At 39.4% G+C, this 26,105-nt stretch overlaps 2 protein-coding genes across 4 annotated transcripts in view; one reads left to right on the forward strand and one right to left on the reverse strand.

The window, feature by feature from the left end:
• LOC131692779 (uncharacterized) overlaps positions 1–26,105 on the forward strand; it is a 376,747-nt gene that overhangs the window by 106,036 nt on the left and 244,606 nt on the right. The window lies entirely within an intron of this gene.
• Positions 23,319–26,105, reverse strand: part of LOC131692777 (HIV Tat-specific factor 1) — a 316,884-nt gene continuing 314,097 nt past the window's right edge. The window contains exon 5 of the mRNA XM_058980043.1: positions 23,319–23,778. Coding sequence (XP_058836026.1) covers positions 23,442–23,778 — 337 coding nt within the window. The 3' untranslated portion in view covers positions 23,319–23,441. The remainder of the gene's footprint in view (positions 23,779–26,105) is intronic.

The following is a 26,105-nucleotide window of genomic DNA, read 5'->3' on the forward strand; positions in this document are numbered from 1 at the left end:
AATGAGAACCTCCCCTTAAGGAATTTACGCTTCGAGTTCGTCTCATCAGAATCCGACACTAACTTAAGTTAAACCAGAGAATGCTCTTGCCAGGACTAAAGTTTGAGTCAGAAACCACGTTAGAAATTCCTATGTCTCCTTAAATAAAATTCAGGGAACTGACTGCTAATTACAGGGATCATATTTTCATCTACCGTAAAATTCAGATGCATGCTAAAAATGGCATAATATTTAGTAAATATGTATAACGTACAAGTATATGAAATAGAATAGACGAATTTCACGCTAAATCGTATTCAGAGTTGGCAGCACCCTCTCAGATTTTAATGAAACTTTTTGTATATGAAACCTTTGTCACAAAAACCACTTTGCATACTTTGTTTGACTGTCTAGATCTAGACTGTCTTTTGAAAAGGGTCAAACTTTTTACTATTTTTATTTTCAAATGGCTTTAGTTTAAAAATGACAAATCCCCACAAAAATGTTGTGGGAGTGATTTTCACAAAATTAGTCAAATTTAAAAAAAAAATATTGAAAAAATTCTTCATCGACTCCTACACTGAAAAAATCGATTTAAAAAAAATAGGTAAGTATATTTCCTACCTACCGTTAAAAATTCATGTTGGGCACTTTCAAGGAATAAAAGTTATTTGAAAAAAAAAACTTTTCCTTGTCCAAACTGATTTTTTTCAGTGTATTTTTATCAAAAACTAAACCAATAAAAATCATAATCATCTCAGAATACAGTCTTACAGTCTTCCAATGTTCCAATCTTCCAGTCTTCCCGTCTTCCAGTCTTCCAATGTTCCAATCTTCCAATCCTCTAGTCTTCCAGGCTTCCAGTCTTCCAGTCTTCCAGTCTTCCGAGTCTTCCGGGTATTCCAGTCTTCCAGTCTTCCAGTTTGCCAGTCTCCCAGTCTTCCAGACTTCCAGTCTTCCAGTTTTCCAGTTTTCATTCAAGTTTGTTATGAATGTATACCAAATTCGTTACTGATACGTTTTGCGCATATCAGGCAACTAGCAGTTGGGAAATTGAATTCTGAGATGATTATGACTGTCATTGGCTTAGTTTACGATAAAAATACACTGAAAAAAATTCATTTTGGACAAGGAAATTTTTTTCAAATAACTTTTTTTCCTTGAAAGTGCCCAATTTGACGGTAGATAGGGAACATAAATACCTATCTTGGAGCAAAATTTCATCCAAATCAAAGATGATTTTTTTGTAAATCGACTTTAAAATTTTAAAATCGATGTTTTTCAGTGTATCGACTCCTGTCGATGAAGAATTTTTTCAAAAATTTGACTAATTTTGTGAAAATCACTCCTACAACATTTTTTTTTGCAGGATTTGTCATTTTTAGACTGTAGCCTTTTGAAAAAAAAAAATTGGTAAAAAAGTTTGACCATTTTCAAAAGACAGTCTAGATCATTTTTGGAAAAACAAAGTATGCAAAGAGGGCTTTTGTGACAAAGTTCTCATGTACAGAAAGTTTCATTAAAATCGGAGAGAGTGCTGCCAACATTTGTTCGAGTTGGCGCGAAATTCGTCAATACTGATACACTGGAACCTCCATTTACGAACCAAACCGGGGATCTGTTAATTTAATTGGTTCGTAAAAAGTGGATTTAGATCATAAAAAAAGTTCTATTCACTAGAATTTCATTTCGTAAAACCAGTTTACAAAATTGAATGATTGTACAACATAAAAACTATTCTGTATCAAATAAGTAGGTAGGTATGCTTATATTTACTCTACAAGCGTATTCAGTTATATTGACAAGTAGATGACGGAAACATTTTGAAATTCGAGATAGCTACTTCCGGTTGAACAAAATTGTCCAAAACCTCAACAATATGGGTATTTTTGGAACGGGCATGACAAGTAGATGACGAAAATCGATGATGGACGTCATATTTGAATCCAAGATGGCACTTTCCGATCGATCAAAATTTGCTAAAATCCTTACAATACGAATGTTTTTGGAACGAGTTTGTCGGATAGATAGCAATTGAAAGTCGTCATTTTAAATTTTCAAGTATACGGCAAATTGACTTGCGGATTCCAGAATCTGCACAGCCAGTTTTAAAATACACTGATAGAAATTTTTTTTATGTTAGCGCATAGAAAATTTTGTTCTACCAGATAGCGTCATTTGAGATTGAAAGATGGCATCGAAAATCGCTTTCCAACATTGATTATTGCACTTCATTCCGAAAATACTTTGGCACATCACAAATTTTTCTCAACCGGAAGTCGCCATCTCATATATCAAAATTTATTTAATGCACCGATTTCTGTCATTTACTCATTAACTTTCTTCCGAAAATCTCCATTTTGTTTTTTTATAGATAATTGTTGGCATACAGTAAAGACCCGATTTTATCAGCCCCTAATTTTGTCTGCCCTCGATTTTGTCTACGCCTGATGGGCTTTGGCAAACGAATTATGTAACTATTTAATCCTATTGTGAAAAAAACATATAGTGTTGAGGTTATACTGGATTTATCTAAACAAGAAGTTGCCATCATGGATATCATCATTCCGTCATCTACTCGTCAATCCCATTCCAAAAACACCCATATTGTTACGGTCACAGAATGTTTTCTAAACTGAAAGTCTCCATCTTGGATTTCAAAATGGTTTACCACAATTTATTTTCCTGTTATACAAAAATCATTGAAGTCCAACTATTGGTTTTCCGTCGATTCTCTTCCAGAACCACTAAGAGGGCAGATTGTCGAATGCATCTGCTCGTCACTGTACGAGCATCCAACAACGACTGCACTTGTAGGTGCATTGGTAGCGAAATTAGGAATCAGATTGGCTCCATTGGCACGTTCCCCATGTTATTCGGAGAGTTATGCTCTGCCCTGTCGTCTCATTACTTTCCTGATGGGAAGGGAAAGGAAAGTGGAGAACAAAAAATCCAGAAACCACATTGCATTACACACGAATAACGAATCACACGAATAATAATAATGTGTGTTAAACAGTTGACCGCTGAGTACTACATCTTCTTCAGATGAGTAATCACTATGAGCAGTTCTAATCAAACTGAAATGAAAGCCTTTCGATTTCGAAAGTAACTTATTTTATCTATTAGTCTCGTTGAGACTATTCTACAAGGGCTTTTCTAACCACTTCGCTCAAAGGATCGAAGGGCATTGCTGTATGCTTTGCGAGCTAACTTAAATGCTTCCGATCCATCTCTGCGTCTGCGATTCCAAACTCTCCTACATAACTTTTTGAGTCTAACAAGTTCGGTACTCCACTAAGGAGTTCCTATAGAAGCACGCGGACAAACCCCTTGGTATGCTTCTACTATGAGTAAGATTGTTTTATCCACGACGTCATCCAAGTCACTTGGAGATTTAAACGTTGGGAAATACCCATGACACCTAGTCGCCAAGCTCTCTTCGTCGAGGGCCCCGTTTGTAGATTAAAGATTACGGTATGTGACGATATCTAGCGACACATTTAAGTGATCAAAGACGATGTACTTATGACCAGATAACGACGGTTCGAGCTCTTTGGGTACGAGCCAGTTTGCCAGCTCATGCGTAGTACTGTTAGAGCAGAGAGTTACATCTAACACCTTGTTCCTGCTATATCGTGAAAATGTTGGGCATTTTCCTACATTAAGTATATGCAGATTTGTACTACTTAAGTATTCCATCAATTCGGTGCCTCTCAACTTGATATCTGAGCTGTCCCAAGTTATGTGGTGTGCATTTGCATCACTGCCGATTATGAGTGGAAACAGAGAACCCCTAAATGGGTATTAGGAATATGACCATCATTTGAATCCTACGATCCACTGTGTTAGAGATTCGCGTAACACAGCAAGGGTAAGACCCACGATACTCCGTGCATAACTCACACATTTTAGTCCTGCCAGCCTTTCGATGTCTTTCGTCGTATCTATCCACTGTTCTGGCAGCGGTCTTTGGCGGTTAGCTAGGGAGGTGAGCAAGGCTCATTTGTTGGAATTTCACTAGTGATGGTGGTGAAGTAACGCCGGATCTACTACTCGCCGTCATAGTAGTGGTCATCCCAGGGGGAACCTTTATCCACCCTGTTCCGTTCTCCTTAGCGATTAAGCAGGAAACTGTCCCGAAAAACAGGAGTAATTTTGGAATGTCTGTTCGTGGCTGTGGTTCCTCACTTTTCCTATTTAACTCCGATGGTCGCTTCTCGCACGATGTCAACACACCGTCCGCCTTCCACCACTACCGTCACTGCCACCCACCGTTCCACGAATTCAGCCCACTTTTCTACATTAAGAAAAGAACTGAAGACTTTTTTCCATTAGGTGCTATCTGAAAATGAGAGCCTCTCTCTGTTTACGTTCTTTTTCGCTTACAACGACGTCACTAGAAAACTTTCAACGCATTTTCAGTACATATCGAAAGATGGTGGTTTCAACCTGCTTATTATGCAAAGAGTTGAAGCGAAAACGTAAAATCGACAGTGTAATTCACAGAAGAGAAAGTAAACAAAGAGAGGATCTTATTTGCAGATTGGACCTATTGAAAAAAAAGTCTCCAATAGTGGTCTTTCTAACTCTGGCGAATTTCGCGTCAACTCGAACAAATGTTGGCAGCACCCTATCAGATTGTAATGAAACTTTCTGCATATGAAAACTTTGTCACAAAAAGCCACTTTGCATACTTTGTTTTTTCAAAAATGATATAGACTGTCTTTTGTAAAGGGTCAAACTTTTTTACCAATTTTTTCAAATGGCTATAGTCTAAAAATGACAAATCCTACAAAAAATGTTGTAGGAATGATTTTCACAAAATTAGTTAAATTTTTGAATAAAAATATTGAAAACATTCTTCATCGACTTCTACACTGAAAAAAATCAATTTTAAAAATTTAAAACCGATTTACAAAAAAAAACCCATCTTTGATTTGGATAAAAAAAAATTTCATGATAGTGAATTATGCTCCCTATCTATCGTCAAAAACTCAAGTTGAGTACTTTAAAGGAAAAAATGTCATTTGAAAAAAAACTTTTCCTTGCCCAAACTGATTTTTTTCAGTGTATTTTTATCAAAAACTAAACCAATGAAAGTCATAATCATCTCAGAATCCAATTTACCAACTGCTAGTTGCCTGATACATGCAAAAAGAATCAGTAACGAATTTGGTATAGCATCACGGACTGAACTGGAATGAGCCCGAATGGATTCGTTTAACGGAGATCTGGTACTAGAACATTTAGCGCCCGACCAGACAACATGTTTAATATCGCGTTAACCGCCACTACAAGCGCAGATACCGCTCTCCACGACCTCAATACGCCGGAGATGGGCCTTCTATGTATAATGATTGTACATGACCCGAGATATCACCCGAATTAAGTCATGACGCTCATCTATTCTCTTGGACCAAGGTTTGTTCATACCTTTGGGATTACTGAACTTCCATCGCTTCCCCGAAATTTGCCAATTTTCGAACGTTCTCTGAGAAGAAATATTTGAAAACTGGTTGAAGCTACGCGATCTTTCATAAATATCACCTTCTAATGCGCAAATAACCATCTTCTCATTATCATTCTAATCCAAGTGCCGCCTTTTCATTACCGGAATGAAGCACTATGAAAGAACTCAAACTAAGGTAATCTGCTACGATGATTTCCCATGTTTTCTCCAGGAAATACAAAGAGTGCTTTTTATGCTCCTTCAAACAGAGAGCCTCTTGTGACTGTAACGATGTGGGCATGGTCGTTGACAGGTAAATATAAAACCATCAGTTTCGTGGGGAGAATGTTGGCAACACAGCCTCTTTTATGATTGCACTCACCTCTACTGTTATAATAATTTGCATAAAAACGATGCATAGCTGTCATCATATGACAAACGTTTCATGTGTTCCAATCACAGGATGAATCGAAAACACAACGTAGGCCCTAGCCACCAGACGAAACATTGTTTCTCAGATGATTCGTCCTTTAATCCGTCGACGAACCGGTGCCAATAATCGCGTTTTTCAGCTGCATTTGTAGCGTCGCGTATATTGGGAAAAGTTCGGGTGATCCGACGTTCAAAAGTCCCTTTCGCGTACAATTTTAAGCAATCTCTGCCTCCCACGAAGTAGGAGACTGTTCACGGTTGTTCGCGTCGGGTACTCGTTTCGTCTAACCTTTAAACGTAGTGCAAATACATTGTGTATAACTTGGGGGAAAATGTAGGGACTGAAATATAGGGATACTTGAGATTGTTGATGTCCCATGGAAAAATTCCTGCTAGTTTCTAAGATTACCGAGACCAGGAACCACTTACTTCGGTTTTGTAACAGCCCCTTTAAATGGACACTCTCAGGCCTTTATGAGGACACTTAGGAGAGAAAATTGATATTCCTCTTTCGAAACTTTATAGGCACATTAGAAGATGTTCCCACACTGGGATGGTCAGACTTTCGTTCTTTAGTGTACAGGGAAACGTAGAAATCAGACGTCGTTGGTGGCGTAGCGCTTATCGGAGCGTTCCGTAAAAGAATGTTTCATTTTGTCGCCACATAATTCATATGTTGGATATGTCGAGAGATCATGCGGAGTCTCTCCACAGTAGGAAAACTTTTCATGATTCTCTCCGCATTTTCCTCAGCGTGCTTTGTTTCTACAATAAGTCGCCGTAGTCCCAATTGTTTGCAACAGCGGCAGTTCATGCCTTGCGGCACAAGAAGGCGAACAGGTAGACTAGCCCCGTCCAAAAGAACACAAATGTGGAAGAGCAGATTCGGCGAAAGGTTCGAAATAAGGCTGATGGAAAATATTTTTTTTTCATATACTCCTTGATTTTTTATGAATACAATTTCTAGCGAACCAGAATTTTCACTGGCCGAAGCAAAGGGTTCTTGAAGGAGCGAACTCCATACTTCGCAATTAAGGCCCCTGTTGGAGACTACACCATCAATCTCTACTTCCCGCGCGGGTACAGATACAAGATACTTCTTCGCACACGGCCAAGTGGTATTTAGTTAAATCTCGTATATATCGATGATGTTAAATGGCTTATCTTTGCCCTCAATCAAATTTGTTATGTATATATACCAAATTCGTTTCTGATGCTTTTTGCATGAATTAGGCAACTAGCAGTTGGGAAATTGGATTCTGAGATGATGATGACTTTCATTGGTTTAGTTTTCGATAAAAATACACTGAAAAAATAAATACAGTTTGGACAAGGAAAAGTTTTTTTCAAATAACTTTTTTTTCCTTAAAAGTGCCCAACTTGATTTTTTGACGGAAGGTAGGAAACATAATTACCTACCTTGGAACAAAATTTTATCCAAATCAAAGATGTTTTTTTTTGTAAATTGATTTTTAATTTCTAAAATCGATTTTTTTTTTCAATGTAGGAGTCGATGAAGAATTTTTTCAATATTTTTATTCAAAAATTTAACTAATTTTGTAAAAATCACTCCCACAACATTTTTTTTGTAGGATTTGTCATTTTTAGACTATAGCCATTTGAAAAAAAATTGGTTAAAAAAGTTTGACCCTTTTCACAAGACAGTCTTGATCATGACAAAGTTCTCATGTACAGAAAGTTTAATTAAAATCTGAGAAGGTGCTACCAACACTGAATACTATTTAGCGCGAAATTCGTCTTCTATGTTGTTTATATACAAAAATAAAACAAACATTACTACACCTATCTGCACTCACAACGTTTCTGGACTAACATTTTAACAAAATGAAAAACATGAACGAGCATAATGACAGCGATGAGTTATTTTGCCATAGACGATTCACTCAACGAAGTGAACAACACAATTTTGTGTATTTTTCCACCCAGTGCTAGATTTTTACTCTGACGGGTTACTTGTCCCAAATTGAAAGGTAGACTTAAAAATAATTCCCAACTGATAATTAATAATTTTAAGTATGTAAATATTTTAGTTCTAATCGTACTCATTTGAACAATGTATTCGTTTCACCCTTAGTTCTCTCAGTACATGGCACAATGTTAGGGTAACATAATGATGCAAACACACGCCGTTAAAGAGATTAAAAATACCCAAACATGGAATCCGACAGAGAAGGTGAAATGTGAGCGGACTGTTTTCATTTTTCACCACATTCCCTGCAACCTGACTATGCGGGAACCAGCAGGTGATATTAAGTTCAACATATCTGTTTGGACGATAATTTTCAAAACAAAGCAACGAAAAATTTATTACTACGATGTTAGTAAACTTTGACAGTGTGTAAGTAGCGCTAATCAAACACCGATCGTTTCAAAACCTCAAGGAATTCCACCATCAGCCAAACTGCAGTCGCGAAAAGCGAAACCAAAACGAAGAATGAAGTACCACAACATAATGAGAAAAAAAACTGCAGTTGCAGAGAGTATCGCCCTGATGAGAATTGAGCTGGAAATAATCACGAAATTTGTATAAATAAGCCGGCACCCCTCTCTGCAGCGTCATGCGGGACGCGGTAATTAACTCGTTCCTTGCTGCAGCCGGGCGCAGATCGTTTTAAATGCTGCATTTCAGTTTTTTACCAGTATTTTTTTTTTGGCGAAGCACGAGCATTTTCAACGCGGCTCTGCTGTGAGAAAGGGTTGAACAGAATGGTCCGTCACTGGCGCAGCGTCAGTCAATTTTAATTATTAACAATCTACAGGGTGTTCGAGCGCAAATGGTTTGAAAATTATCTTTTATTGACAACTTAAAAATCAATATGATATTCTTACCAATTTTATTATAGCAATATTTTCACAAAAAATAAGATTCATTCGATCTTTTTAAAATTGCCTTCCCCTACCGACAGGCTCCAAACATATCGGGAAAATGATCGACAGATCACAAGTTGGACATATTGGACGTCGTTGGGTGCGGAATTAAATGATCTTTCGAATTATCATTAGAACATCTTTCATCTCTCCAGAACTGTGAAAAAAAATCGAAAATCGGCTGAAAACGACAATGTAGCTAAATTTTTGGTGCCAAAGGTCCTAGAAAATTGGAGGGCCCCAAATCCAGATAATTTCCAAATAGATCATGTGTTTTTGCAATGTTTCCATAGGAAGATCACTTATACTCCGATTTAATAGGCCCTACATGCCCACATATCATCAAATGTTGTTCCTTAGACATATCTTAACATGATTTAACAGGTGAACATAGCTCTAATCGTAATAGAAAATTTGTTAACTGAATTTTTAAATAGAAAAGAGTACCAAAACCAAGAAAAAATACTACTAATTTTACTTGGTTTTGATATACTTTTCTGTATGAAAATCCAGTTAACAAATTTTATATTGCGATTAGAGCTATGTTCATCTGTTAGAACATGTTAAAATATGTCTAAGGAACAACATTTGATGATATGTGGGCAAGTAGGGCCTATTAAATCAGAGTGTAAGTGATCTTCCTATGGAAACATTGCAAAAACATGATTTTTGATTGGTGACACCTCTAAATCATGTCCAAATTAAGCCATTTTTGGCAAAAGTTCTTAAATTCACACCTAGAACAAAAATTTGAGCTGACCCATGTATATTTCAAAACTTTTTCAAAATGTGGAGAGGTCTAATAGCCAAGGAATAGCGTAAGGGTTTGTACATTTGGCCGGAGTCCCAAGGGTTGCAGGTTCGAATACTGCCTATGGGGGGAATTTTACATAATTGCTTTTGTTTACACCACCACAAAAGTCCTACACTAGGTGACTTGAAAAGTTGATTCAAAGTTTGTTTTTTTTTGCAACGTGTAATTAGATAGATTGTTTCAAACCAAGTTTTGAAGTTCCGTCAGTGACGGAACATTCTGTTTGGACCTTCACCCTTTTTTACAATCGCGCTTTTAGGTTTTGTGTTTCATTGATCTTTCTCCTGCATGCGGATGATCGTTCCCATCATCGGCCATCGAGTCGATTTGGTGGTACTACTCCGGGTTTCGTGAGAACCCGGATCGACCATTGGAGTGCACTTTTCCAAAACAAAATGTTTTTTTTTATGGATTTACGCACGATTTGTCATTTCCATTTGACTTGATGCGGGCTTTGATGGTTTTTGGCCACGATGTATGCGCCGAATTAATACGAAACAAAACGATAAAAACCGAATTTGCCGAAATGACTTCGTCACTGCTGACAGCACAATTAATACGATGTCATGTTCGTAGCTGCAAACTGCGCTCGCGGCAAACGACACTTTAATATAATTAAAAAATCGTAATAAAGGAGCCAGGAGCCGGTATATTTGCACATTGAAGTTCTAGTAATAATTTCACAATCAAAATTTAATTATGGCTTCCATCGTTCCCTACAATGAGAATGACATTTGTAGCATGCCTGACATCTCATGTCTACTACTTTATCAGCTTAAAATGATAGTTTCCTTATCAGTCTTGTGCCTATTTTACACCTTGTCAATTATTCTTAATTATTTCCCTGTTCAGAAAATTTTTAGCACTAGTTTACTCATTCAACACCGTCTCAAAGTACTTTCTCGTTATTCAATTCACACAATTAATACAACATTCAACATCGACGTAGGTGCTACCGCATGTCAATCGGCAAAGTTTCCCTCGGCCAGATTCCCACACACACACACCCAACCGTTCATCGAGTCGTCAATAATTCCGAATGAAAAGTGATATTTCTTCGCCCGATGCGATCTGTTTTTTTAATTCCCCGCTCGAAAGACATGAGGTCAGCAATCGTCGTAGTCGTCGTCGTCTCTCGAAGATTAAGTGCGAGTGCGATTAATATTGAATTGCGAAAGACCTACGGCCACCTGCGGCAAATTCGCGGACGGTGTGCTGAGAAAAATTAAAAGGCTTTCCCGCACTGCGCTCACTATAATAATTAATGACCTTAATTTGCGATTGACCGCTGGAGTGGACGGGAATAAAATCAACCATAGCTACACTACTGTGTTGTAGCCTGAGGTTGCGCTAATTTTTGGGGGTCGTTGGGATCATAAATAACCGATATAACTTCGCCACCGAGGGAGCGGAGTAATTTTTCACGGCTCTGTTTGACACTTTTAATGTGGTTTGAAGGTTATAGTGTAGAAAGTATGGTACAGAAATTTATAGAAGTAGATCCTTGCAGAAAATTAACATTAATTAAACTGTTTTGCAGGATTGATCGGAAATTCATTTTTAAAAAAATTGTGTGCACCTGACGACCGCATTTTAATATTCAATATTCTTCAATCAGCCCTTTTATCGCATCCATTGTTGTACTCTTACGAAAAAGATGGGTGGGTAATAGACTGCCCAGAAAGATGATGAATTTTTGAAAACTCAATCGGCCCACCCCTGACTCGATTCCTAGTCCCACCAAGAGTACTTGCACCAAATTTGAAGCAAATCGGTCAAGTCTTAAAACCGGACCAACGTGCATGAAGTTTGTATGGGATTTTTCAACAATTTACATGGAGGAAACCCACTAGTTCGTATTGTCGCCGGTAGGTGGCACATCGCATTGTCACTGTAAGTAAAAATAAGAAAGATAATTTAATTGTCTACAACTTTATCGAAGACTGCTAGTCAATTCGGCTTTGTTAATAGAAGTTATTAAACTTTTAAAGAAGTGATGTCTGAGTCAGTTTTGCATGGGGCCTAACAGTGCATGGTTGTGTATCAGTATTCTAGTCCCGCAAACTATATATTTTTGTGAAATAATGGTTATATTTAGCTGAATAGTATGCTTTCAAGAATTGTAGTAAATAATACGATTTATGTTTTGGTTAGAAAATTTTAGTTTCACCTGTGACCGCGTAGAGGGCGCCTACACTAACTTTTCATTGAAGAGAGATAGAGTATCAAGATGTTTGAAAGAAATACTGAAAAATGCCTGTTCTATAACTTTATAGATGACACCAAATTTCTATCTCTCTTCGTTGAAAAGTTAGTGTTGGCGCCCTCTAAGCGGTAACATGTGGAACTAAAATTTGCTAATCAAAGCATGACTCGTATTATTTACTATAATTCTTCTGAACACACCATTGAGCTAAACCTAACGATTATTTCACAAAAATGTATAGTTCGCGCGAATCGAGTACTGATACACAACCATGCACTGTTAGGCCCCATGCAAAACTGGCTTAGACATCACTTCGTTAAAAGTTTAATAACTTCTTTTAACTAAGCCGGATTGACTAGCAGTTTTCTACAAAGTTGTAGACAATTAAATTATCTTTCTTATTTTCACTTACAGTGATAATACGTGGTATACAGTGCCACCTAGCGGCGAAAATGCGTCTTAGTGGGTTTTCTCCATGTAAATTGTTGAAAAATCCCATACAAACTTTAGGCACGTTGGTCCGGTAGCTAGACTTGTCCGATTTGCTTCAAATTTGGTGCAAGTACTCCTGGTGGGACTAGAAATCGACTCAGGGGTGGGCCGATAGGGATCATTTTTTTCCTGTCACTCTAGTGGGTAATGTCAGAGACGTAACCGAAATGAAGTAGAATACACTTTAGGCTGTTAATAGGAATGCTGCAATTTCGACTATCTTCGAAAAGTTTGTATTAAAACCAGTTATTTCCGTATTTCTAACGGAAAAACCGAAATATCGGTGAACGTACACCAAAATCTAAAATATTCAACCATTCGAACATATGGATTCTCTTATGGTAATCCTGAAAAGGGCATTAAAAGACAGTGAAACAATTTCTTTGGCAACAGTAAAAACTTCGACATTTGTGTACCGTTATTTCGGTATTTCTGTTAGAAATACCGAAATAACTGGTTTGAATGAAACCTTTCAGAAGATAGTAAAAGTTTCAACATTCATATTAACAGCCTAAAGTGTATTTTACTTCACTTCAGTTATGTTTCTGACATTACCTACCCATTTTTTTAATGGAGCTAAAAAGCGCGTGTTTGCCGATGAGAGAAAAAGCCGCTAATTAGTAACATATTTTGCTATTTGTTAAGGCAACAGAAACCGGCGAATTATTTACTTATTTGTGCATTTATCAGAACTAAAAACCTATTTATTATTGATTTGTTTATTTATTAACAGCTCATTATTAAACGGTGATTTTTCTTGCCAATCTATGGGTACCCGAGCAAATTCTCATTGGCTCAGACACCATACAACCCCTTAAAAGGACCATAACTATGGTTCATACCAAGTTTTGAAACCATCAATACACCATTTAATGGTCTCGATAATCCATTAAAACACCAAACTATTGTTTTTATATGGACCATGGTGATGGCGATTTTTATAGGATGATTCCATTTAAAACACTATTAAAGCTAAAATATTTATGGGAAATAGCATTAACGAAAAATTCTTTACAAGTAAATTTTGTTAGTCATGAAAAGGACCTTTTTTGGTAACATTGGGGACGCGTGAATTTACTTCTTTTCGATGGTGTTCTTCGGGGCAGCTTTCTTGGCAGGTGCGGTGGCTGTTCACGCCGAAGTGAACATCGTACCAGATAATTATTTTGACCCCCCAAACCGACACCCGCAGATAGTGTGCCAAATCAAATATTTTCACCCCCGGGGAACAGATAACATTATTCTTCATATTCGATCAGCAGGCGCACACGCAAACCGAAGGCAAACTAACATCATCGTTACCCAGCTGATTGCTGCCAATTATCACTGGAGATGAGCAACAATACTTTTTGCAGTCCGGTGATTTCCACGCAAATTCGTCGCCGTAGATTGAAGATGATCGCACACATTCGGGGCGATCTTGATAATTTACCATGCCTGTGGGAGCGGTACCAAGGAGTACTAAGTTTATCGCCGATCAAGACAGTCCAGTACAACTGACTGTGCGTCGCGCTCGCCGTGCATACGTTGCACACCGCTTCCCCACAGACCGGCAATTAGAAATAGTTTCAAAGCAGTGAAATTCAAATATAACATGTAAATAGTGTAAATAAATGTTATGTTATAAGAGACTTTCTGGTGTTGTGTGGACTGGAAAGGTCCGAAGAAGGCGGAAAAGAACGCCCTTTTGCTGGCCTGTGCGGGGCCAGCCAAGTTTGTTTCGTTCCGGGTGCTGTTCGTTCGCCCTGTGTTTCACTGTCTTTTCTCGGGCTTGAGTATCGGCCAGATCCCGGCGTAAACAGTGGCCTTATTTGGCTTAGGGGTCTTCGGTTTGTTCGCCGCAGCCTTCGATGGTTCGGTGGCCTTTTGTTTAGTGGCAGGTGCTACCCCCTTTGGCGAGGCAGCTTTGGCTTTCTTCGTAGCTGGCTTCTTAGCGCGTTTTGGCCTTCTCACTACCATCACCTGCGTTTCTTCTCTTCTTTCCGGTGGTAGCCGATTTCTTCGGTTTCTTTTCGGTCTTCTTTGGCAGCAGAATGGCCTGGACATTAAACAACACACAACCCTGCCAAATAGCCACCCAGGAGATTAATTTGATCCGCTATTCGTCATTTCGAATGGCCAACAGCAGGTCACGGGGGATGATCCTGGTCTATTTGTTATCATAGGCAGCGTTTACTGCTAGCTCAATCACTGCTGACAGGTAGGCAGGGTGGTCCAGAACCGACACGCTCACCGTAGTGACCCATATTCAGCAAACGATGCATTCGACCGACAGGAAGTGCTGGTGCAGCCAGCACGAGTGTAACACGCGAATGATGCCGCACTCGCATACGACTGTCGGTTTTGTACTTGGTTCGGTTTAAGTTTGAAGCCAAAGGGACAGGCCATCGAACAAAAATTGTTTGCTTCCATCGTCAAAGAGGTGGAACTTCGAACGAAAATTAGTTTGATTCGCTTGTTTTCGAATTGTACGGACACATAAAGGTGCAGATAATTACTACTTTCACAAAATGCAGTAGTAGTCGTAAATTATACGAAATCAAACATATACGTGCACAATATGTACTGCACATATTTCCGATCAGGTAGTACAAACCTATAGTGATTTCGTACAGTACAATGGAATTTAATCGCATTTCAATACTGAGAAAATACTACAGCAGAAAATATTGAAACGTGCCCCCGTATTGAAACGTTAGAGGTATTCTTCTTCAAAAATGCACACCCATCGCGCTAGAGGTTTTTTCTTGCTAATTTTCAGTCCCGTCCCACTGTGCAAAGACAAATCTTATGTATATCATAAAATAATTTATTGCTTTAAGATGAATAAATACGGTCTTTTCAATACCAAATTTGTACTCAGCGACCCCAAATTCACCAAAATATATGGTTATAGGATGCAATTCTCTAAAACTGTATGTAGCGGATAAAGGTAATGCAGGTCAAAGTCGGTAAAAAAGGTTTGAGATTAACCCATTCATGCCCATGTTGTTTGCGGACAACAACGTTTTTAAACAGCTATAACTTTTGATTGAGACGATATTTGCTCACAAAAACAAGTAAGGATCATTAATGTGATTGTTGCCTTTAATTTGAGTATTAACAGTTACAAGGATTAGAACTCTAGAACTGAAGTTATTGCAATTAGTCTGATTGGGTTCCGATGGAGCAGTGCTGCCAGGGACAGTTTACGTTGACGATGGAAAACGATTTTTTAATATATCTTCGTTATGGTGCAATATTATTGAAAACTGATAAAACTTATCAATTTGGACTCTCGTTGGCTACGTTTTCCACGTAATTGGACTATTGTAATTATCATAAGAGAATCGTATTGAGCATAAGAAGGTAAAAATTGAAAATAGTTTTGAAACCCTACATGCACTAGAAAAAAGTTGGGCATGAAAGGGTTAACTTAAAAACTGGAAAGTACTTGGGGCCAACAACAACCGTCATAGGTGGCCAGTGTGGTCAATGCTACTTGAATGATCATTAGTGATCTAGAGTCGAAAATTCAAGTATTGTTGGTCCCTTTTTAACATATATTACACTATTTGGACATCATGGTGGTATCAGTGTATGTATATTGTAATTTGCTGTGAGACCAGACTATTAAACCCTTTACTCCGGAACCGGAAGTCCGATCGACAAAAAAATCATTAGCAGCTTATGAGAGCGATATAATATTCATTTGAAACCATGCAATTCGCTTCAATCATCTCCGAGAAGAGTGAGTGAGATTAGAAAATAAATATACATATACATTCGCACACATACATAAAGACATTTGCCGATCTCAAAGAACGGAGTCGAATGACAAATGAGAATCGGCCCTCCGAGTCACGGTTAAAAAGCCGACGTTCAGTGTGAGTGCATATCCCTTCTATACGACAAAGGCAAAAAGGTGCAAAATCAGCTATGTCCCAAACAGCCGATTTTCGTCAAAAAAATTTTGATTCATGCATTTTAGACATTCGGCATCAGAAATACAAATTTGATCTATGAGTCTATGAGGATAATATCCATTTCATTTGAGGCTAATTTTATGAAAATCGCCAACACCATCTACGAGAAATAGATGTCAGTTTCGTAAATTTGAAGGATGGGCATTTTCCCCGGGACTATCGGAACCTTTTATGGCGGCCAATGTGGCCAACAAGACTTCGAAAAAGGAAGGGGTGGGGTAGAGAAGGGTTGGTGGGAGGTATAACCAACCCGAGCAAACGAAAAGTCCAAAATATCCCCATGATCATGGGGTTTGAAATGGGTGTTTGAAATGGGTTCAACCCATGAAAACACCATCCCCATGGTCCGGTAGGTCCCATATAAAATACACTATGTTGGTGTATTTATGGGTTGTTGAGACCACTTTATGGTGTCTTGATGGTTGTGAATTTTGGCACGGACCATGTTTAAGGTCTTTTCAAGGGGCTTGAACCCATGAGTATTTGCTCGGGAGCCGCATATTATACTTTTTATTTGATCCTTAGTTTGTGAAAATCGGTACTGTCATTACCGAATAACCGAAGTGACTTTAATTCTAGAATATCCCTGAAGCCCGGGACTTCCGCTATAGGCGATAGTGTATATAATCTTTGATTAACCATCAGCGATCTGTCAGTCTGAATGAAATTCAATAGCAGTTAATGGGAGCGTCATGCCTGTCATTTGAAACCAAGTTTGTAGAAATCGGTCAAGAATTCGCTGCGAAATAAATAGTACATTCACTTAGGAATTTGGCAAGTTCCCCGGGGGCATCACGAACCGTTATAGGCGGCTAATACGGTCAAAGCTATTTCGATTGGTCATTATTGATCCGGATCCGCAAATCCAAGTAATGTTGCATACATTTTAATATGTATTGCTTCATTTGGGCATCATGGTGGTACCAGTTTATTTACTGTGTGACTGCACTCTTCAATCCGTAACACCGGAACCGGAAGTTCGATCAATAAAAAAGTCAATAGTAACCGATAGGAAGGTTGTACCGTTCATTTGAGACTAAGTTTGTGTAACTCGGTACTCAGTGAAACTAAGTTGACATTATTTGCCACATACATATATACGCACGCACACATATACACACGGGGAAGTGGGGCGAAATAGAACGAAAGTGCCTAAAGTAGTTGTGGAGTTTTTGCACACGTTTGAGTCTGTGCAACTAGGTATCAGAGGGCAACAAGAAGGCCATCTCATGATTGAAACGCGAAAAAAAACTACATATTTTATGTATATATCGTGTAAAAATGGTCGAAAAATAATTATAAATAATAATAATTAATAACAATAAATGAAGAAAACCATAGCTTATTGACTATTACATTAACATTGTAGGGCGAATCTAAAATTTTGACCGGTAGTGTACAAGAGTAAATAATATACTATTTGTAAGTTTAGAGGGGTCACTTAGTGTTATTTTTGAAATACATTAATGCACTTCAAAATTTTTAGCAGGGGGATTATAGGAGCAACTAACTAAGCGGAACCTTTTACAACCATATTAAAACTAGGAATAACGAAAGAGGGAAATTCTATTTTATTAAGACTCTCTAGTATAGGGCTTAATTAGAACTATTTTTATGAGTAGAAGTACATAATTAGAAAAGACAGAGAGGGTGGGGAGGGGGGGGGGGTCCGGTGAATTCTTAAATCTGGGTATCAGAGATAGAGAAGAGAGAGTGGACAAAGATGACAGTGGGAGAAAAATAGTAACTTTCAGTTTTCGGCATTGGGAGATCAACGTCATGGATTACAAACTCGGACGATTTGCATCAAGAAGCATTATATATTGGGATGCCGGGTGGTCAGGGGTTCCCCCAGACGCTTTCATAGTACGGCTCAGATGCTGATCGGAAACATACCGCGTTACGCGTGTGATGTTTCTGCTGTAGGTCCCGTGTTTATCTCAGTCGACCGAGATATTTCGTGTCAGTTTAAAGCCGCATCGAACTATTGTTGTTGTACGGTACAGGCAGAGCATTTCTGGGAATGAAAGGAAAAATAAAAGGAACAGGTAAATGGTTTTTGGGAAGGTGTATACGACGGACATTTAGAAGACATCGCGGTTTGCCAGTATATTCCGGACCGGGACATTGAATGATCTTCCTCGGGCCCGAAGGGAGTCCAATAGTTGAGCTCTGGAAGAACAGTAATCGTCTTATGCCCAGACACTATGTTTGATATCGTGGTAATGATGAGCGCCTAACGTGTAGTGATTGGACATGAACCGCGATATCATCACACGAAGTAAATCCTGGCCTACATTCAAGGTTTCGTTGATGCTATCGGAATCCATTGCTGCAAGTTATCTGCTAACTTTCTAGCGTCCTCTGACAAGAGATATTGAAAAATTCATAATATAGAAAACTGATGCCATCTGCGCTTATATAATATAGGTCATTCAATTTCTGTGGAGAACTACGCAGGACAATCGTTCGTCTTTTTGCATTTGTGGAAGCCAAATAGTGTATCTGACAGTAAGCCACTGTCTTCGACCTAATTGTCGAGGCGAAACAAGATCATTTTCTAGAACAGCTTTCGAATACAGGACAGCATTGCAATCGGTCGATACGTGCTATGGTCGGCGGTTGGTTTTCCTGGTTTTTGAATGGCGATGACCTTCACTTGCCTCCAGTCATGAGAGACAATGTTACCCTCACGAAACTTATTAAATAAATTCAACAAACGTCTCTTGGCAGAGTCTGACAGATTCTTTAACAAGTTAAATTTGATTCTGTCTGGCCCTGGGGCTTTATTGTTATATGACAAGAGAACAAGTGAGAACTCCACCATCGAAAACAGTGTTTCGTTCGCATTATCGTGAGAGGCGGCGGCGCGGTAGATCTTCTGCGCCGAGGCGGAATCCGGACAAAGCTTCTTGGCAAAATCGAATATGCAACGATTTGAATATTCCACGCTCTCGTTAGTACTGTTTCGATTTCGTAAGCGCCGGGCCGTACTCCAAAGAGTGTTCACCGATGTTTCTCTGGTTAGTCCGTCGATGACCTGGTGCCAGTAGCTACGTTTTTTGGCCTTCATCAAACTCTTCATGCGCGTTTCCGTCATCGCGTACTGTCGGTAGCTAGCTGGCAGCCCGTCATCCCTGAAGGTCTTATACGCAGCGGCCTTTTCCGCGTACACGTCTGAGCACTCTTTGTCCCACCATGGATTGCGAGGACGCCCGCGTGAGTTCGCGTCTGGTACGCGTTTAGTCTGAGCTTGAATCGCGGTATCGAGAATCAAGCCAGCCAGGAACCCGTACTCTTCCTCCGGAGGAAACTCGAGTGCACTTCATTTGGCCGGATATCGCGGACGCGTAGCTCTTCCAATCATTATTTCGTGTGAGGTCATGCATTGATTGTATTCAGTGTCCCTGAACCGTTAGCAATATTAATTACGATTGGCAGATGGTCGTTGTGTCATTTCACCCATGCGCTCAGAATGGTCACATTGAAGTTGTTGCAAAGCTCATGAATTAAGGTAGATCGATTATCACCATGCCGTACCGTGGGAGTTAAAATTACTTAAAACTAGCCTCGGTGAATAGTGGAGTTCCGCAATATCGTATAGCCGTCGGTGGCCAACTGAGGCTCTAGCGAGAATGAAGCCAGGAGCAATTCAGAAGACTTTAATTCTAGTTTGGTAAGCAACAACTTCAATACCTGGTGTCGAAAGGAGGTCGATTCGATTGAAAAAAATTTGCAAAATTTTTGATCCCCAAAAGTACTCCTCCGTAAGGGTCTTCTCGATCCAGGCGAATAACATTGAAATTGTGGAAGTTAAGGTCTATTTCCGAAGTAAGCTATGTTTCGCATAATGCAAATGCATCGCATTTCAGGTTATTTAGTAAAGTTTTAAAAGAATCGATTTTTGGGATAATATTTCTGCAGTTCCGCTGTAAAACAGTGATCATAGTCCGTGACCTCGGTCGATGAAAGGAGGGACTATTTTGCAATCAACCCCATCAAAATGTTTTTACTGCGGGGAGAAAGCTTATCTAGATACCTTTAAGAGAGTCAGGAATATTGAAAGCTATGAAAATCCGGTTATCAGTGTCAAAGAATTTTATTAAGCCAGCGCTGGTTTCTTTCTTTGGTTGAGATATCGGAACTTTTGATGTTCCAGGAAGTAATGGGAACTGCTTTTCCGAGCTCAGGTTTCTGAAACCAAGAGCTGTTTGTTTCGGTTTTTCACCAATACTTCCTCGAGCTGTTATTTTTGGGGGACCTTGTAGAGACACCTTCGGACCTTGACAACGAAGCTTAGGAGAGGAGTCGAGTATCTTCACTAGCTGAAGCAAGGAAGCAATGTGTCAGCAGATCTGCGCAAATCCAACTCGAATCGGAGATGACCCCATCACATTCAACCCGATTAGATGATACATATACTCTATACTCCTTTGTAAAATGCTCGTAACCAGCAATGTCATTTGCGTGCTGCGCAACTTTTACCCCTCTCCCCCCCTGGAGCTTATCAGGGCAAATTTTCGATATTTTTGTTATGGCCGAATATCGTTCCGTCAGAACTCGAGGAACCTTAAATAAATCCAAACACTTCTTGATTTTGGCCCAGAAAAAGACCACATAAGGCCCGGTAGACGAGCATGGATATACCTTGATTCGGGGAGTGGATTTCGTGACAACATCCATCTCACCTTGAGGTGAACCTCTGTCAGGGGAATTCATTTTTGCACGGGTCTTTTGCCTAATGCACATTAATAGGAGGACCAAGAAAGGGGAACGTAATGCAGTAGCGATACTTATCTTTTTAAGAGGTTTCTAGACAGCCTACAAGATGTGAAACACTGCCACTGCTCTACTGGTCGAATATCTTAAGCAAAACTCTTTGTTATGAGTATTTCTAAAACTTTGTCGAAGACATCAAACTTCTATTTCTTCAGTATAAAAAGTTAATTTTAATTTATATCAGATTGTGGGGAATATTCATACCAACATTTCTTTAAAAGACACCCTGTCAATATATTCGAGTTTGGCCTCTAGTGAATGCAGCTCCCGTTTTTGGCATTTCCGACCGCTGTTGTCTAGTTTGTTTTACCCCAGCTTCCCTTACACGTGGAGATAATCTGAGATCTCTTCTGTGTAGCGTGAAGACAATTTACGTTGTATTCTAATAACCGATAGCATAGCAATTGTCGTTGAAACCAGGACCGTATTTGTCGATATGTAGGATGTTGAAGTGATACTTACCTATATGAAGACCACCGACTCAATGACATTAATATCTACAACGCAGTTGGGCCAACAACAGAGTATTAGTTTAGGACTCGCCTGTTATCTAAATAGTACTGACGAATAATGTCAAAATTCCGTTTAGTGCGTACCTCGACGCGCATAGAATTGGAATTACGACTATTGACCAATTCATAGGGCGTAACTTGGTCGATAGTGACAAACGAGACAAGTCCTCTTTTGAAGGTTTTCAAACACCATCTCGAATAGCAGCAAAAACTAACGACACTACAATAGTCTCTTTGGTCAACAGCTTCTCGCCGTTGTTGTTTGGGATTTGCTATGCACAAAACATATGCATCAATCAACAAAACAGCACTCAGCTAAGCTCCTTTCAATTCCCTTGTGAGTCCAATCGCCGCGCTACAAAGGTGGTTATTTACTGGTTTTCCCCCTTTTAGTATGCGCTGCATCGCCGATGATTTGCATTTGTACCGCAGGGATTCCGTTGCACCAAAACTGCTACTGGTTGCACTTTTTTTTACTCCCCTTTTTGCCACTTTGCAATGCAACAGCGCAGATATTTGCAGCCGAATCCTACCAACGCATTCTCGAGCAGACTCGGTCGCGTCAAAAACGTTCTAGCCGCTGTATAGGAGTAGGAATGTATGGCGGCGGAGGGCGACACGGTTCGTCCCGAACAACCAAAACACAGACGGAGGAACTAAATCAGCATCATCAATAGACTGACTGCATAGATCTAAGCACAGACTGTTTGTGTCGCCTTGCCATTTGCTTGCTTGCTGGTTGGCCGGTTGGCCTTAGCCGAGAACACGCAATCGTTATAAATTTACTTTACGAGCAAATGATGTCATGTACGACTGTAAAAGAAGAAATATTCGACGAAGTTTACAAATTCTGGACATTCCTGTCGGGACAGCAGCGCCCGGCCGTAGAGCAGTAATGAAGATGCGCTATTAGCAACGGACATAACAGGGCTTGTAGCTTGTAGATTCGATTGGCTGATAACAAATTTGTACCGTGATTGGTGACCAGTACGTGATGAATGAGGTAAGTTTTTGAGAGAGGCAAAATTGTGTACAGTTCAGGGAATATACGGGACACCTGTCCACTGATTTCGATTGACAGACCAGCTCACTTCAATTTATTGGCCTCTAAGATATTTGTTCGGATACCATTCTAGATTTGTCTCAGTGCAAATAGGGTTGAAATTTGAATTTAGACTACGCAAACTTCAAACGAGACATCTAGTTCTCGCATGCCACCATTCTTCATACATTTTTCACGATGTGAAAAAACGCAATTCCGCCGTGATTAAACGTGCAAATTACTCGCGAGAGTTCATGCACTGGCTGAAGGCGCATCACCGTCGACCGACCGTCAAAGTCTGGAGCGGCATGTGTGAAATTTTTAAAAACCAACTACCCACAACGGAACCCGTCCAGAACCAGATCCAGCACAACACACCACACGGCGCGCGGTCCAGGTTGAGCGGGGGTGCCACGACTGGTGCACGTTTCGACATCGGCATCGTCGTTGGTGGTATAAATCTCGTTTGCCAGTGCCAGCTTTCGGATCATCACCGAATGGGATAGAACCAGATGAGGAACGGGCTACATACAGAACATGAGAGAGAGAGAAAAAAACGGAAGCTGGATCCGAAATGAATGGTTGAATAATAAAGTGGTTAGCGCTGGGATTTAAATCTGACGTTGAGCCGCCATAAAGCCGGTGATACGGACAAAACAACATCTGAACGGTATGAAAAATTGACGTTTCACTTGTCCCTGAAAAAAAAAGATGTTTGGAATTCTTTGGTTCTATTTAAAACGAAACCATCGGAAATTTTAAATCAGAATGTGCAATTCGAAATTACATCGAGGAATCGATTTGATGAACTACTTATTACCTTATTAGTTATTCGGTAGTGGCCTTCATTAAAATACTTAAGTCTTCAAACGAAAGAGATTATTCGTGGAGTCCTTCTGTCGGTAAATCTGTTACCGTTTCATTGTCCGAGCATTCAGCTTCGCTTGGTCCTAACTCCGGAGGGTCAGATTGATCCATTTTCAGCTTCGTCTCATCGCTAACGGGGGATGACTGCCCCTTCTGTTCCGGACTGTTGACCTTCGCCGTCGGAAGTTTTATTTTCTCTTCCAGCAAAACATTTTCCCCCTGTGGGCAGTCAGTTTTTCCAGCCGATTCCTTTTCCTGGGCATTGGCGGCACCTTTTTCTTCGTCCTTTTCTAAATACTTTTCCCAGTTGCCTAGGCGTTTATTGGTGTCGGCTTCGGTTTCGGCGATTCTGTGGGATGGATAAGAGAATGAATTTGAATTCGGCACTTAGTGGAAATCTAATCATGGTATGCAAATTGATTGGGTGCTGTATCGACTAAGAGAAACGGAAGATAGGAAAAGAACGATAGATCGTAGATTTGGGACGAATCAGTTATAAACGTTTCAGTTCCAATTTTGTTTAGGTCTTGTTTGAAGGACATTTCGTATTTTTCTGTTAGAACATGTTATTCAAACCAAGAATAATGGAAGCATGTATTTTTAGGATGATATCAAAGGTACTATTGGGCTATCATCATCATTGCAATAAACATTTTTTGAATAAAATCGCCGAAATTGAATAAAAAAACTACAAGGGGCAGCCCTATGGGGCTGCACGAACTGTAGGCGTAGGACTATACTACTTAATGTAAAATATTTCTTTTCTTTTTTTACATTTAGAGATTACTCTAAATATCAAATATATTTCTTACGTATAGTTTAAACACAACCAATCAACATCGAATGTTACATATTGATCCAAACCTTCTTGGTTATCAGGTCATTTCACTTGTAGTAGGTGATCAAATCCGATTAAACTTATTTGAGAAGATCTGAAGAAAGAAGACAGAAAACTGTGACCGAACTAATAGCTGGAACTAAATCTTTATAGTATAAGATTAGCTTGTAAAAACTTTTCGATTGTGTGTGATAAAAAACCCGGACCGGCGAAGAACAATCAAATTTTAGACAATACAATCACATTTCATGTATAGACTATTTCTATAGTTATATTTTGCCATTATTATAACTTGCCTAAAGTACGTATGAAAATGTAGCGAATGCAGTGGTCTTAATGAGTGGCAGTGCTTTCATTTATATATAGGCCTTGTAGTATGTACCTATTAGCAGAATTAAAAAAGGATAGGCTGAATCACGTGAAGTGGAAATGAATCAATGAATTGATCGAACGTAAATAATAAACTTTCGTTGTGCTTTCCATCGATGCGCGTAAATTTGTTGCTAAGAAAGTTTTCGTTTTTGCGCAACGAAAGCACAGATTGCTATCATGCAGGTTACGCATACAACCGCTAACAAATTAGATATACCTACCTACACATTCGCCTCAAACATTGAGCCCAAGCGCACAAAGCAAAATGAGTCGACGCTGATGATGATGGGTAGAGCGAAAGAGACAATTAGTACTACGACACTATGTTAACCGTGTTTTCAAATGGAGTTCGAATGTACAAGAGATTTTGTGTACGAATAATTGTGTTCGAGATTGTACATAAAAGTGTGCTGGAAACGAGCACAATACAAAAGAAAGCATAGTGTTTGAACGGACAAACTCAGTCACGTGTTGGACGGTACTGGGTAGCGTACCTCCACAGCCAGTGTAACGGACTTCTAACTCAGCTACAGTAGGTTTTGAAAACACACAGCGCACTGATCTGCTCCGCTGCCGTTCAACAGACAACTGAGTTTGTCCGGCCAAATCCGTTCTTTAAATAGTCCATGATGACGTCATTCATAGAAGTCTAGTGCGCTAGGTACACAAATCTGTCGTACCGGACTTGGGAAGTGCTATCTTTGTATATTTTCTTTTGACTAGGTTGTACATTATTTAAATTTTTAATGCCATGATATCAAAAATCTTTGGGTTTATCTATTGAAATCAATTCTTAATTCGGGGCGATATGCACAAAAAATTTGAAAATTTGTCGTGAGGTGGCTGAATTATATGCGTTTAAAATTGGACCACTTTTCGTTACATACCATTTTAGTGGCATTTGCAAAGTGCACCCCGATCTCGAAAACAAAGACGTAATCCTACGTCAAAATTCAACGATAAATCTATATCCATTCTATTGAACGGCTTCTGTGGTAATCCCCCACAAACCTGTGAAACAAACCAACCCGATAGCTGTTTGGATCGATTCAACGCAAGTAAAATGCCAGGAGTTGGCACTTTTACCAGCCATGCCACCTGCCATTGCAGATATTACAAATAAAAGATGTCGATTCAACGCAAAGAAAAACATAAAACTGTATCAATACACTCTTTTTCCGTGGATTTCAGTAACAAGACAAAGTGATAATAGTGCGTGGAATTTATCACTAAAGTTTAACTTCAAAATAGTTTGAATTTCAGCGTACATCAACGGTAAAAAACTAAATTTTCATGGAATTTATGCGAACAACACTATACACAACAAAACAGCAACAACACGACGGAAAAATGGAACTTTTTCACACTAGACAACAAGTCTCAGGGCGCCATGTTTGCCCCCCCCTGTAAGATGGAAGCGCTTACTTTATTCCATCATCTGAACCGTACACTCAAAATTAAACATC

The sequence above is a fragment of the Topomyia yanbarensis genome, chromosome 3 (assembly GCF_030247195.1).
Source record: "Topomyia yanbarensis strain Yona2022 chromosome 3, ASM3024719v1, whole genome shotgun sequence".
In the NCBI taxonomy this organism is placed as follows: domain Eukaryota; kingdom Metazoa; phylum Arthropoda; class Insecta; order Diptera; family Culicidae; genus Topomyia; species Topomyia yanbarensis.